Source organism: Blastomyces dermatitidis (genome assembly GCF_000003525.1).
Source record: "Blastomyces dermatitidis ER-3 genomic scaffold supercont1.3, whole genome shotgun sequence".
Classification (NCBI taxonomy): Eukaryota; Fungi; Ascomycota; class Eurotiomycetes; order Onygenales; family Ajellomycetaceae; genus Blastomyces; species Blastomyces dermatitidis.
In genome coordinates, this window is record NW_025544776.1 from 3,137,642 (window position 1) to 3,152,814 (window position 15,173).

General features: G+C 45.3%; 4 protein-coding genes and 1 non-coding gene across 5 annotated transcripts; 3 read left to right on the forward strand and 2 right to left on the reverse strand.

Annotated features, from left to right (window-relative positions):
* The first annotated feature begins 369 nt into the window (after positions 1–369).
* Positions 370–4,276, forward strand: BDCG_03036 (MFS multidrug transporter). The gene is made up of 4 exons (XM_045418625.1): positions 370–2,195; positions 2,316–2,692; positions 2,772–3,048; positions 3,127–4,276. The coding sequence occupies exons 1-4, from the start codon at positions 1,855–1,857 to the stop codon at positions 3,869–3,871; spliced, it is 1,740 nt and encodes a 579-aa protein (XP_045275154.1). The 5' UTR covers positions 370–1,854; the 3' UTR covers positions 3,872–4,276.
* On the reverse strand, positions 1,471–5,354 carry BDCG_03037 (uncharacterized protein). The gene is made up of 2 exons (XM_045418626.1): positions 5,125–5,354; positions 1,471–5,000 (listed from the first exon to the last, which is right to left on the reverse strand). Exons 1-2 carry the CDS (start codon positions 5,220–5,222, stop codon positions 4,457–4,459), a joined length of 642 nt encoding a protein of 213 aa, XP_045275155.1. The 5' UTR covers positions 5,223–5,354; the 3' UTR covers positions 1,471–4,456.
* Positions 5,355–5,386: 32 nt separating this feature from the next.
* Positions 5,387–10,492, forward strand: BDCG_03038 (ESCRT-III component). Its single transcript, XM_045418627.1, has 4 exons — positions 5,387–6,029; positions 6,172–6,376; positions 6,486–6,694; positions 6,798–10,492. Exons 1-4 carry the CDS (start codon positions 5,855–5,857, stop codon positions 6,878–6,880), a joined length of 672 nt encoding a protein of 223 aa, XP_045275156.1. The 5' UTR covers positions 5,387–5,854; the 3' UTR covers positions 6,881–10,492.
* Positions 7,326–12,095, reverse strand: BDCG_03039 (forkhead domain-containing protein). Its single transcript, XM_045418628.1, has 2 exons — positions 11,818–12,095; positions 7,326–11,758 (listed from the first exon to the last, which is right to left on the reverse strand). The coding sequence occupies exons 1-2, from the start codon at positions 12,017–12,019 to the stop codon at positions 8,364–8,366; spliced, it is 3,597 nt and encodes a 1,198-aa protein (XP_045275157.1). The 5' UTR covers positions 12,020–12,095; the 3' UTR covers positions 7,326–8,363.
* Positions 12,096–13,146: 1,051 nt separating this feature from the next.
* BDCG_16661 lies at positions 13,147–13,228 on the forward strand. Its single transcript has one exon. It is a non-coding gene; the product is annotated as a tRNA-Val (tRNA).
* Positions 13,229–15,173: the final 1,945 nt, after the last annotated feature.

A 15,173-nucleotide genomic window follows, 5' to 3' on the forward strand; every position in this document is an offset into this window, starting at 1 on the left:
ATTAACATTGACAGTGATCTGTGATCTTGCATTTACTGCTCTGGTGTTTTCTCATTTTTTCATCTTGAAGACATGTATTCTTTTATTAAGTCAGGCATCCCTCTGAATCTTAGATTAATCATGGGTTCAATCACTTAATAAATCATCTAGGCACACTTGTAATGATGTGTGAAGATGTCAATTGCATGTTATTTTGCAGCTTTTCATTGCATAGAGGGCTTCATAACCTCTTGAAGAATAATGTTGTTGTGTTGTAATCTAACTACGCGAGTTACACTAAATGAATAGGTTGGGGTGGCACGTGACTAGGGTAGGTGTAGTAATCACCAACAACTACTACTCTACTGTTATCTAACTACTACCGACTGACTGCTTCTGGTTGCGTGGTTACTACTAGTAGAAGTTAACTCCGTACGCGCAGGCAATGTTCTCGTAATAATATAATAGAGTTATCCGCTGAACCAATCCAGGTAACCCCGTAGAGTTACCATTTATTATTCTTATAGTTATGTTTAGTTATGTTGGTTATGCACCCCGCGCCTTGGGTTTTATCCTCCGCTATGTTTAAGTTATATGCTGCTTGCTTGGCGGCGGAAATATTTCCATCACGCCTTAACTATCATTAGTAATATTAAATAATCTCCGTTGGCTTGTTTCTCACCATCCCGCCATGCCATGGTCAAAAAGAAGAAGCCTGATACAAATCAACAACACGGACACATGGATGCAACAACGTTGGTTGGCTCACCCCCTTCACCCTTTCGCTGTGCCGATGCCCCTGTGGTCGGTCCCATGGTTCCATATTAAATTCCTTTACTTCGATATCTTCGGAATAGAGACTCGGGATGGCCATCATGATTCATGTTTTCCCTCAATCTCCCCCGCCTCCGCTCAGGGTATCTGAGGTAAAATAACTATCACAGAACGTCAGTCTTGAGGGACAAAGCAGTCGAGAAAGACGTGAATAGAAACACTCACTCACTCTACCGTGAAACTTCCATACATTTGATCCTTCTTTTCGGCCACCCACTGCTGCCGAGATCTCATTCCTAGGTTCTAGCTCCAGGCTAAAAGGTGCGCCAGACACTGGACCGGCGCCGGACACGCTTGGAATTCGCCTTTCCCGGCGATGCGGTCGTTCTTACTTGGCTGCGCGCGCGGGCTAAGCCCCATGAATCCATGAGCGAACCCCTCTCGCTCTCGCTGGGTGGGGATGGTGCCGTCTGCTATTTTTTATTTTTTATTTTTTTTAGACTGTTCGGCTAATCCTCGAGGAGTGGGAACTGCAAAGAAGCCTAGGCTAAACAGCGGCCCTGGGAATATTTTGGGGGAACAGTGAAGGAGGAGAATCGAAATAAAAAAAAATATTGCGAATAATCGGTTTTGAGGAGAGGTCTTTTATTTAGTAAGCGTCTGAAATCGTGGGAAATGGTTATAAACCCTTTCGCGACTGCCGTTCGTTTCTTAATTTTACTCTTTATTTTACCTATTTTGTTTTCATTTCTTGTGGTTGGGATAAGCTGCTGAACGGTATTTTTTATATGTTGATATACTACGTATACTCCACCAATCTGAGCTGCTCATCCTTTCCGCCCCCCATTTTATTACTAGCTATACTACATAGCGATTATAATTTATTACATTACAATATCCCCCCGACTGATGCATCGGTTGAGCGCAATCCCATTCGGAGCTTTCCTGCTTGATCAGTGACCTGTTCCGCTCGCCGCTTCCGTCGTTGGGACCATACTACACTACCCTAGACCCATTGCGATATAAACGCCTGCTCGCTCTCAGTTTCTCCTCTACAGGAAAACCCCTCCGCTGCCAGCTTCATTATTATATATCTAACCCATGTCCGACTCCGAGAAGTCGAGCTCGACCCCTGCAGAAAGCTTTGTTGGAGAATCTCAGCAGCACGATGGCATTGACTCGGCCGCTTCTAGTGCCGAATCGGCTTCGGATAAAAGCATAGAGATTATAGCAGAGGATCACGATGATATTATCACTCCTCAGATTACAAGGCATTCGATGCCGCCGCTGTCGAGAAAGATCACCTCAGTCGGCACGACTGGTACCACAGATCCCAATTTTGAAGTCGACATGGAAGAGAATGACCCTACAAATCCCAGAAATTGGCCCTTGAGGGTTAAAGGAATGTCAACGGCGTTCCTTTCGTGGAGTACATTCACGGTGTAAGTGGTGGATGTCGAGGGTTTTCCTATTCTTTTGTCCCTCCCCCCACGCCCCCCCCCCTCTCTATTTTTGCTAGGTTTAGAGCTCCCATATCTAATTATTTGTTGCAATTGATATAGAGTCCTATATTCGACCGGATACACTGCAGGGCTGGCAGACATAGCCAGGGAATTCGATGTCTCAGAGACCATAGTGACGCTTGGCCTGACTTTCTACCTCATTGGGCTCGCCATTGGATCCGTTATCCTCGCCCCGCTGAGTGAGATGTACGGCAGAAAGCCTGTTTCGGTCGGGAGCATGTTTCTGTTCACCGTGCTGATCATACCATGCGGACTTTGCACCTCTGTTGTTCAACTGATTGTTCTGAGGTTCCTTGGGGCTGTGGCCGGAAGTGCTATGGTTTCCAGTGCCCCCGGTTCAATAGCTGATATGGTGGATGATGAACACCGCGCGTTGGCGTTCTCCATTTGGAGTATTGGGCCCCTGAATGGACCTGGTAAGTTTGAACTCGAGTTAATATCTATCCTGAGATTCATTTTTCAAAACATTATTCCTGCTAACATAGAGAAATGCAGTGTTTGGTCCCATCATTGGCGGATACGTAACGCAATACCTAGGCTGGAGATGGACGAATTGGCTGACGATGATTTTTGCCGGGGTAGCATTGATTTTCATGTGCATCATGAAGGAAACATACACTCCAGTGCTTCTCCAAAGGAAGGCCGCCCGCCTTCGAAAGGAGGATGATGATCCCCGCTGGTGGAGCCGATACGATCAAAAAGCGTCCATAACCGCCGTTCTTAAAGTCAACCTCAGCAGACCATTCGTCATGGCCGTCCTTGAGCCTATCTGGTATGATACTCCCCTTCTATAAACCCCCAAACACCATGGGAACCGGGCCCCATCACTAACAAGCCACCCCCCCCATAGCATATTCTGGAATTTCTACATCGCCGTCGTTTATGCAATCCTCTACCTCTGCTTCGTCGCGTACCCAATCGTCTTTCGTCAAATCCGCGGATGGTCCGTCGGCGAATCGGGCCTCGCCTTCCTCGGCATCGGCGTGGGTTCCCTTACAACCGTGGCTGTCGAGCCACTCCTCCGCCGCATGATAAACAGCCACAAACTCGACCCAGAGACGGGCAAAGTGCCTCCAGAATCCATGGTCTCCGTCGTTTGCATTGCCGCAATCCTAATCCCCGCCGGCGAGCTCTGGTTCGCATGGACCTGCGCACCCGCAACAATTCACTGGATCGCACCAATCCTCGCTGGCATCCCGTTCGGCGCGGGCAACACTGCCGTGTTCATCTACGCATCCAACTACCTAACGCACAGCTACGGGGTGTACGCCGCGTCAGCGATGGCTGGGAATTCGGTGATGAGAAGTGTGCTTGGCGGTGTACTTCCGCTTGCTGGGCCGGCGATGTATGCGAAGCTAGGTCCCAATTGGGCGAGCACACTCCTGGGCCTGTTGGAAATTATGATTATTCCGATTCCGTTTGTGTTTTATAAGTACGGACACAGGATTCGGATGAAGAGCGTGCTTATTAAGACTATGCAGGCGGATAAGGCGAAATTGGATGGGAAGAGGCGGAAGAGGATTGTGAACGGTGGGAGTAAAGAGAAGGACGGTAAGGAAGAAGGTGGCGGGGTGGTGGAGAAGGAAGTGGTTTGAAAGTGGAACCCCATCTTATCCTTTTCTTTTAGTTTTTGCATCAGACATGGCGTTCTTTCTCATTTTTGGGTATATTTTCTGGCTATACTCTATTTGCATATATACATATTGCATCGATGCGCGTTTTGGATTTCAAATCTTCCGGACAAATTAGTTTAGGAGTATATAGGGGGGGTTGGAGGGAGGAGAGAGAAAGGAATATCACTAAATACAACATAGATTTTATAATTTTATTATTAATATTCCCTTTTCTACCTTCCTGGAGCAAGATTGTAGCGGGGATGCGTGCCAGCGTGTGTTTTGCGATCGGAGATCGGGATCGACGAAGACGTATCTTCATATCTTCATGCACCGTTTCGTCGTCGTCAATCTGAGAGGAGCGAAGGAGGGAAAAATTCAGCTCGGATTAAGGGCCGGGCAGCGGACCCCTCAAGGAGAAGGGAGAAAGGAGAAAAGGAAAGTGCTCGCTCGTTTCTTGTTGTCAGGCGGTGGGGAAATGGGAATATACGTCTTCCCTCCGCCCCCCTTCCCCCCCGGGAAAAGAAAATACATTCCCATAAAGAAAAAAACACCCGACGCAAAATACTATAAGAAAACCCTCCTCGCACCCTCCCCATCCCGTCCCGTCCCCGTCGCTTTCCGCCAGTTTAACCCAGGCCGCTCCACCCTCCTATCCGCCTCCTCCCACTCCTGCAGCACGCGCTCGTACTCGCCGAGCTGCACAGCGTCGGCCGAAAAGATCATCACGGCTTCCACGTAAATTGATCTAGCTGCTGCCGCTGTCGACCATTTGCGGTCCGCGGCGGACGGAAGCACCTTATTATTAGTATTAGTATTATTATTATTATTATTAGTAGTAGTAGTAGTAGTAGTAGTAGTAGTAGTGGTGGTGGTGGTGGTGGTGATGGTGGTAGTGGCAGTGGTGGTGGTAGGTGAGGGCCGGTGGCGCTCTCGTATGTAGCCTAGCACATTCAGCCAGGCGCCGACTTGTAGATCGGTTGCTGTGAGAGATTCTAGGAGGAGAGTTACGTCTACTGCGATGGAGGAGGGGGCGGGGGTCGGCCCGGATGTGAGAGGGTAGTTATGTTCTAGGGTGAGATGGCCGGTTGAGGGGTTGTAGGAGGAGACGCTGGTAGGGAGAAAAGAGGGGTGGTTGTTAGTTTTTGTATACTACGTACGGAGTAAGGGTGCTTTCTAGTAGGTAGAGAGAAACGAAAAATAAATAATAAAAAATAAAAATAAAATAAACTCACCATCCGAGAAAGCGTATCTTTGCTCCAGGCGGCAGGCTGGGGATTTCTGACAGAAAGGCCCGTGTTGTAGGGAGCGGGCCGGCGGGGCCTTGGCTCATGGTAGCAGGGCAAATAGAGGAAAATCCATTCTGTCCAATTCCATACTGGTACTTCCGTGAAGCAGGGAGATATATTTATAAGCCTGTGTTCCACTTTGTAAACATTCTATCATTCTATCATCTTGCTACAATAATAACTATCTTAGATGGAAGAGCTGATAAGGAGCTGACATAAGCAAGGGCGGGCGTTCAAATAGAGTTGTGCACGTGGTGTTACTACTCATGGATAGCTTAGAGCCTCACCACACCAGACGAAGACGATCACGACCACCGCCCGCATCCCGAAACCTCGCTAGCCGACTCACCGCAACCAACAGGCCGACCAGCACAGCCATACCTCTGCGTATCTCTCCCTAGAAACTGTTGCCGTCGTTTATCCTACTCAAGTCTCCACTCTATATGGTTTCCTAGCCCTTCCCGTTATCATCCCGCCTCCTACTCTCATTCTGCCGCCTAACCACTCTACCATCCCGCATTTACCAACTTTGATACCTATCGCAGCGCCCGCATCCGAAAGTCAAGGTTCCACGCCCATATCTATAACCACTATTCCACAGCCCCCCTGTCCTACAACCTCTTGTGAGCCACTTTTTTCAGAGCTTTCCTAGCCAGCTGCTTTTTTGACCGTCACCATGTGGTCGTGGTTTGGCGGCGGATCTGCCCAGCAGCGGAAGGATGCGCCTAAAAATGCCATCCTTTCCCTGCGCCAACAACTCGATATGCTTCAGAAAAGAGAGTCATTTTTGGAGAACCAAATGGCAGAACAAGATGCTCTAGCCCGGAAGCATGTTGCTACAAATAAAAATGGTATGTTATCCAATCAGATGGGGAGGGTCAAATCCCTACCCCGCTTCGACAGAGGGAGCCTGTTTCTCAACTGCGGAGCTTGGTACGAATAATTAACTAGAATAGCCCTTCTCACTAATACTTATTCTTTTTACGAATATAGCTGCAAAGGCTGCCCTAAGACGGAAGAAAGTCCATGAGAAATCCCTCGAACAGACAAACGCGCAGATAATTCAGATTGAACAACAAATATCCTCTATCGAGGCGGCGAATATTAACCAAGAAACCCTCCTCGCAATGAAGAATGCTGGAAAGGCCATGAAACAGATCCACAGCGGGCTTACGATCGAGAAAGTAGATGAGACCATGTACGTTACCTTGATCATTTATTCATATTTTCTTGCAGGCTGCTTGCACACGGGAAACCTAGTTGTCTATAAAGAGTAGCAGCGGTGCTAATATAGTTGGGACCAATAGGGAGGAACTACGAGAACAACACGCACTCAGCGAAGAGATCGTAACCGCTATAACAAGTACCCCTTTAGGCGATCCACTAGACGAATCCGAGCTGGAGGCAGAACTCGAGGGGATGCAACAACAACAAATAGACGAACAAATGCTCAAAGGCGGGACTGTGCCAGTTGCAGATCAACTGGGTACCTTACCTGCAGCCGCAAATGGACCACGTGAGTCACCATTTAACCGTTTCAAGTCATGGGCGTCTTATGCCCCTGATAAAATCTATTTATTAAAAAACACCCGAGGACTAACATGTCGTTGCGCTTATAGTCAAGGGCAAAGAAAAAGCCACCCCAGAAGAGGACGACGAGGAAGCGGAGCTGGAGAAACTGCGAGCGGAGATGGCGATGTAACGTGCAACAGAAACGCTCCGTTTTTTTTTATTTTTAATTGTGCTATCATGAGAAATGGGAATGGGAGTAAAAGATAAATAAACTATTTGCCTCTTGTTATTCAACGGGCGCATTCGGGGGCAGGGGGTGGGTGGAACAAGACCATTACACTTCGTCCAGAATCTCACATCCTATTGTAAGTCAGTCTGTCTGTCTTTTTCCCGCTTTTGAACCCTCTTGCCGAATTTACCCACTTGCCTCGATGTTTGGTATAATGCACTTACTTTTTGTAACTCGTGCCATCATCCTCATCATCATCCATCAATCAGCGACACAAATTCTATCTATATCCACACCCCCCTTTTCTCCAATTTACATACATCTATCATGGTCGAACCCATACTATGTATGGTATGGGGTCTTTTCTTTTCTTTTCTTTTCTTTTTTTTTTTTTTTTTTCTTTTTCCCTGCTTTTGTGCTACCTCTCGCGCCCTTGTATTGCTGCCGATTTTGCGGTTTTCCTGTTTCTAGCCTTACTTTACATGTCATTTTTCCTTTTTTTCCTTTCTTTCCTCTTTTTATTGCTCAAATCATGGATATAATGACGAGATGGATGGTTAACCATTATTCTCCCGGCGCCCTTTTCTTTTCTTGTTATATTTTCCTCCTTTCTCTCCTAGCTAATAGCCTAGATCTCATCTAGCTACACAACGTAACTACGTCTTAAAAAAATGTAAAAAAGAATTAAATAAAAACGCGCTGTATTGTGGTAGCAAACGGGCCATGCGTTTTGAAGTTCAAAATAAATAACAGGCGAGACATGATAGCAAAAAAGATAAAAAGAAAAAAAGAAAAAGAGTAAACGAAACCAAGACGGAAGAAGAGGCATGAACGAAAATAAATTAATCATGCTTCAGGTTGTCTTAGTCCGTCTAATGCATGTGGAAAAAGAAAAAAAAAATACCAATCCAAAACCAAACCAGCGCTTCTTTCTCCGTTGCAATGAGCTCCGCTTCCCAACCCAGCCAGCCTTTGCCCTAGCGTTAAAAATTACCTTAACCCAAAAAGATAAAAGAAAAGAGAATAATAGAAAAAGAGAAAAAAGACAAAAGCCAACGATATATGAGATTCATTCCCTTCGTTTCTCATTCGTTCATAAGAAGGAAAAAGAGAGGAAACATGAAAGATGAAACAGTAGAAAGATATAATGGGGGTTAATGAAGATTGAGACAGAGGCGGATGAAAAACCAGCAAAAGGGCCGGAGCAAAGTGCGTCAAGGCGATGGTAGATAGATAGAAGGGAGAAGAAGGGAAATAGGAGAAGGAGAACGAAACGTAACAGATCATTAGTTATGTACAGGCCGTTTCCAAAAATCCCTTGATAAAAAAAATAAAAAAAAATAAAAAAAAGGGCAAAAAAGTACGGATTGGGGAGGGGGAAAGAGTCACCGCAAGCGCGTGGATCCACCAATACCAAAAGGAAGAAAAAAGGGAAATAAAAAAATCATTCCTCATTCAAGCCTGCGATTATTCCCTTCAAAGCATCAATGATGACGGATTCATCCTTTGGCTCTCCACCGGGGAACGAGCTTTCCGTCGCACCATTGAGCACGCGGTCGCGAGCACTTCGTAAGACTTTAGAGATGTATTCTTTATCTTCGTAGTCTTCCATCAGTACTGCTTCGAAGTTATCGATGGCTTGGTTTGCTCGGTCGAGGAATGACGGTTCAGGCTCTGGAGGCGATGGAGGAGGCTGGGGTGTTTGATTTGATGCTGGTGGTGCTGGTGACGGTTGATGCTGGTGTTGTTGACTGTGGATATGGGGAGGATGTTGGGTTGAAGGGGAAGGTTGGGCCTGAGGGTGGTATTGCGGTTGAGGGGGATTCGCATTAGGAAGTGAAGGGGATTTGGGAGCAGAGTTATTAGTGGGAGGAGGTAGGGTATTTTGGGGGGGGAGGAGGGTGTGATTGAGGAATTTGTATTGTTCGGGGGGAGGGGGTCGATGCTGCTGCTGCTGTGGTGGCGGCGGCGGCGGTGGTGGTTGATGTTGAGGCTGATGTTGAGGTTGAGGAGGTTGAGGGTTAGTTTGAGGGTTGGGTTGAGGGTGGGGTTGATGTTGCTGTTGGTTTTGATGTGGCGGTTGTTGGGGATGATGGGACTGTTGAGGTGGTTGCTGTAGCTGCTGCGGCTGAGACGAAGGAGGGGGAGGCGGTCGATGCTGCTGCTGTTGTTGCTGCTGTGTTTGCGGTAGTGGTAGCGGAGGCGGAGGGGGGCGTTGTTGCTGTTGTTGCTGCAGTTGCGCTTGTAATATTTCCGGTGGTGGTGCTGAGGCGTACGGTGATCGGTAGGTCGAGGTAGTAGGAGCTGCAAACGATGGTGGGAGATTATTACGCAATACATTGGGAAGCGAAAATTGAGCAGCAGGATTTGGCACGGCGTAGGGACTATTATGTGACGGTGGAGCACCTCCTCCCAGGGAGGATTGATTGTTCCCTACGGGAGGGTATGGGAACGGAAGAGAGTTATGGCGCTCGGGCATGCTTGGGCGGGAGGCATTGAACTGAGTACCTCGGGTTGGCGCCAGGTAGGTTTGATTGTTCCCAAGGTTTTGTGTGGCACTCTGTGAGGGAGGAGGGGGTGATGGTCTCCGCTTCTTTTCCTTATCAACAGATGCTCCTGGCGCGAGTCTCCACGACCACCCCTTTCCATCCCTTTCTGCATGCTCAAACAAATGCGCATTGCCATTAAGATTGTGACGAACACTAGACGTCCAACCCTCAGTTTCACATCTAAATCGGAAGTACGGATACTTCAGCTTCAGGGCGCGGTATATTTGCTTCAAAGTCATTGGGGTTTTAGATTCGGTAAGTGCATCGAAAATCAGAACCGCATAGTTATATGGAGGCTTCGCGAGGTCCTCGCTTGTGTAGAAGCTCTCTGGGGGATAATCAGGGGACGGAGATCTTGATGGTTTTCGCTTTTTCAGGGGTGCCGGCTTGGGGAGATCCTCAACCCCTATGATAGCATTTACATCACCGCCTTCAATTGACGGCATAACAGTATCAGTAGTTGAATCGGGCTTCTTGCGTTTCGTGTATTTTCGTTTCTCCGCCTTTGCATTTGAAGGATCTTCCTGCCCAGAATCCTTCCCAGTTTTACCGGTCTTCCCACGGGCTGATGAAGGAGGTGGCGTTACTCCGCCGTTCGCTTCACGCTTAGCAGCCAATTTCTGCTCACGGGCTATTTCAGCACGTTCTCGTTTGGACATGATTCCATCTTTGGGTGGGCGACCAGGGCCGCGACGGCGAGCGGGTTGCGAGGAGGCTTCCGGGCTGACTTCCAGTGAAGGTTTTGACTTGGACCTAGATTCATTACCAGATTTCTTTGGTCGCGATCGATTGTCCGCCCCACTTAGCTCTGAACCATCTGTCTCCATAATACCGGCGACTGCATCACTACTAGCTATAGCATCTTTTTCTACCCGTTTGAGATCAACTACCTCTTCTTCATCGGCCATTATGGGTTCATCCTGCTCTGCCCCAGTTTCACCAACGGGAACGTCAGGGAGGACAAACTTCACTCGTACTCCACCGATTTGAATGAAGTCACCACTATGGAGCGGCCTAACTTGGCCTGGTGCTAGCCAATCTGCACCCATGAATGCCCCGTTCCTCCCGATGACCTCCATCTCAAACAGATTCCGATCGAAGTTGTAGGCTATTTTGACATGTTTTCGAGAAATGCCGCGGTGGGTAGCGACAGATCCATTAGCAGGCGCCGGGGGGTGTACTGGTATCGTAGGGCATGCATCGGGTGAAGGTAATAAAGATAATGTATCGACAGGCTTAGGTTCATTCTTAGAACGTAATGACTGCATCGCAAGGGCATTGTAGTCCTTAGTCACTTCTGGAGTTTCGAGAGGAGTAGGAGGTACCTCTGCAGCGGACATGTGCAGCGTGGGCCGTCGCTGATCGCCATGGGATGAATTTGAAGATTTCCAGCTAACTTGGGGCGGAAATTGTTGAGGAACGTCTGGATCAAAGCCCATTATGCCTCCTCTGTCGCTAACCACGCTGCCCATTATAGCACTTCCTTCGTGCTTTACCCTATTTGGAGTGTAGCATTTATTACCCCCACTTGAGCTTTGCCCTCTGGCCTGTCTGGCTTGGAGTTCCCGCTGGAATGCGGCGCGCGCAGCACGAACATCACGGCCTAGAATAAACGAGTAGGTATTAACGTAGAAATGGCCATCGTCGAATTCTAGCTTAGCAAAGGCCTGAATACGGGGTTCAGATCCCGCGATAGACTCTGGCGCAGCTTGAGAATTTTCCATGTCGCCGTGCGGTGGCGGTTCGGGATAGTTGACAATCCGTGGCGTTGGGCCAGAGCTGATGTCCGCATTAAAATAAGAATTAGTGAGTAATTCGTTTTGTCGCAGTGCATCTTTCGCGTTTTTAGGTGTAGCAAGAGGTAACAGCCCGGAGCAAAGACTTTCTAATTCCTCCTCCGCCTTATTATTGCTGTTCTGTATTGTCCCTGAGTTGGCGCCCAGATCCTTCGGTATATTTCCATCTTGGGTTCTTTGAAAGATGCCCGCAAGCATATCTTTATTCGTTTTCGAACCCTCGTTTATTCCCTGGTTTATTCCCCAAGCCGCCTCCATTGCAGGTTCAGTCACTCCATCTGTACCGTTCACATTGTTCTTCGCGTGGGCTTCCGATATCTGAAACAGATTTTCGGACGCAAGATCTCTGCCTGTTACTGAACTTTCCGGTACGCGTTCGATTTGCGGGGATTCTTGCGGTGGTTCGTTTGTGGCCGGCTTATTGGCAAAAAGTTGGGCAAGCAGAGCGCTTGCCGCACTCTGCTTTTCCCGATCAGTTTGTTTTTTGTAGTCATCTACACATGTCGAGTCAGCAATATGACGACCATCATAGAAATTCAAGGAAATGCCATACCTGACAGAGCGGAGAAGGTGTTTTGCACGGTCTGGATGTGGTCGAGGGTGGCTTTGTTCGGTACATCGAGCTTTGAGGGGATGTCGATGTCATTTGGGATATCCCGCGAGGGATCGCCGAGATCGTACGCAGACCTATCTGGCGCCGGCTCATGAGGCGTGTGCCCCATCAGCGACGTCGTCAGAGTCTGAGACGACGACATTGCATGAAGTTGCCTGGACCAACCCAACCAGCAAAAGCTCAAAGCGGTGAAGTTGAAAAGAATCCAGACAATTTTGTCGGGATCCGGGCAGCTGCAGTCAACCGTAGAACCCTGCGAGGACCGGAAACACACTAGCCTTCTTGGGGTTTAGTCGCCCCTCGCTTAGCTATCTCCTTTGATGCTAGCGGAATGCTGACTCATCCACAGTATATCTAGAACAGCCTGCCGTCAATTTCCCCAGACTCCCCCATACACAGCTTCCACAGATGACATCGGTCATTTCTTCCCCGGATCCTATTCCTGGACCAGGATAGGTTGGGTTCGGCTTGGACGGGCCAGACTCCACTCAGAAAACAAGAAGATCATGCTAAGAACCAACCATGGACCATGGTGTCAACGCTAATCTCGTTCCACAGCGCTCCAACTCTCTCCCAGTGATATTGCGCAAACCAGCACCATGCCGTGTCAAGGGAACCCGATAATACTTTAGCATTGTACAGCCTACCAAGCTAGAGTCCGAGGTTTTCATATTACCTCTTATTGAACTGTACGGTTTATCTACTATCGTCACTGCTCAAAGGAGAGCAACTTGGTCGGCTCCTGGGCGGGCTGCATAAACAGCGCTTTGTGCATGGATAGCGCACCCAGGAAATGAGGAGCCTACGTTGACGAGGTACAAGGCCAACTGCTTATCGAATGTGGGTGTATTTGTTTCCGTACAGTAAACAAGAATGGGACACTGACGGTGTGCTGAGATGGGCACAGCAAGGCAGGGGAAGGACCAGGGAGTGACATCCATTTCCCTCAACGGATGCTAGGCAATGATCCCACGACAAAGCTGACAAAAGAAAGCGAGGTCGAAGATGCGTCTGGGGTTGGGGCTCTTTCGTACCCGTAGTGATCCTGTATATAAGTGAGCCGGATTCTGCTTTGTCAAGGAGTTTAAGGCTTTCTTCCACGGAATTGATCATTTAAGGACATGTATCAAGCTGCCACTGTTGATACGATTAGATTGCCATATGAGCAGATTCAGTGTAGAAGCCAGTTCAACTACCAAGTTATATCCTCCAGATATTGCCCAGGATGAGTAAATTTGCTAGGTCTCCGATGACAAATCTGTTAGTGACGATCGATTGGCCCAGTGGTCAAGGCGCCCGCTTTACATTGGAAAATCGCGGGAGATCGCAGGTTCGATCCCTGCATCGATCATTTTCTTGAATCTTTTCTTTTTTGAATTTTGGACAAGCATCAAACGCTCGCTTACGCTCGCTTTGCTGCTGGCGCAGCTCTCTAACTATCACTTGCACGCTCTACCTCTATCTCTCTCTTAGCCTTTTATTACCTCTTTTACTTCTTTCACTTCTATTATCTCTTTTATCTCTTTTATCTCTTTCACTTCTTTCATCTCTTTTACTCTCTACTCTCTCTATTATCACTATTACTTTTACTGCTCCGCAGGGCCGCAGCCTTCTTTATTACTTTCACTCTTTATTTCTACTTCTTTTTTATCAGTTCTTTTATCTTTTTCACTCTCTATCTTCTCTATTATTATCACTACTTCTACTGCTCTGCTGTGATTCAAAGGTTGCTTAAGTCAGTGTAAGATTACAGGCGTATACTGACTTCTTATATGTAAATTAATTAGCAGCTGCTAAAGTCTCTTTACATTTATAAGCTTATTCAGAAGTAACTGTATTATTATTCAGCAGTTATATATTTTTCTAAATTACATTCTCTCTCATCAGATTCAGTCACACTTATATAATTATAATATAAGCTCTAGCTTTATATAGATTAGTACACTACTATTACTAAATTAACTACTAAGATTATAAATTTCATATTTAGTCTTATTTAATCTAATTCTATATATTTCTTAACATGAATCTAACTAAGACTAATTATTAAAATAATATATAAAGTAACTATTTATCAGATTTTAAAATAAGATTATAACTTAAAAAAATAAGAAAGTAATTTTATTTAATTTTATTTAATCTCATTCTTAATATAAGATTACTATTTTTAGACATTTTAAGGTTTTTTTTTAAAACTATTTGTAATTTTTTAAAAAGTAATGTTTTTTAATAATACTTAAATAATATTTAAAGACATTTAAAGTAATAAAAAGAATTTAAATTGAGAAGTGAAAATTATAATCTTATTTAAAAAATGTAATAAGAGTAGATAGTTATTATTATTATTCTTCAATTATAAATATATACAGTCAGAGACTATAATATTTATAGAGTTAAATATTATATATTTATCAATTTCAGATATATAAAATCTGAAAATTTCAGCTCAGAATATAAAAACTAGACTGACTGATGAGATCATAAATTTCATATTTAATTTCATTTAGTCTGATCTCATACATTTCTTGGCATAAGTTTCACCAGAATCAAGTCTCAAAAGAATCTGAAAATGAATCATTTCTGAGAGAAATAATGTGAAAAATGACTAGATTTAATTCAAGAACAGTGAAATGAGAGTAATTTCTTAGAATAAACTATGAAAGATAATCATTCTTTCAAAATCAGAATGAAACTGAGACTGAAAATTAAAATCAGTCTCATTCAGTTCATTCAGTGATTGCTTATATAATCAGAATTTGATAATAATTATTGATAACACTCATGAAACAACTAAATACATTCTTATACAAGTTTATTCTTCACTTTCTCATGAAATCTACACTTCTCTGATATACTGTGATCAGAAATATTAAACTGTCTGATAATTTCATGTTTTATAATCATGAGTTTCTTGATTATTTCTTCTTGTAATTGTTCTCAGTAATAGTAATAAATATTTTAACTTGAGTTGAACTTTTGCTTCATTCTCATCTCTGTTAATGAAATTGTCAGAATATCATATATTATCAGTGCAACAGTTAAATATGTACTCTTAACAATTTTTCATAACTCTAGAATTGATTTAGTGTGTAAATTTGTTGAATTATCTTGAAGATAGTAATCAAATTCAGTTTTACAAGCATGTAGTTTTGCCTGATTTTTGATTGCAATTAATGTATGCAAGTTCTGTTTTAAAGTTAGTATTATAGTTCTATGAGATATGAAGTGTTATCAAAGATTGTTACTTACTAGAGAATTGTATTTCACTGTCTTTATATCTTGAACATCTGCTCATT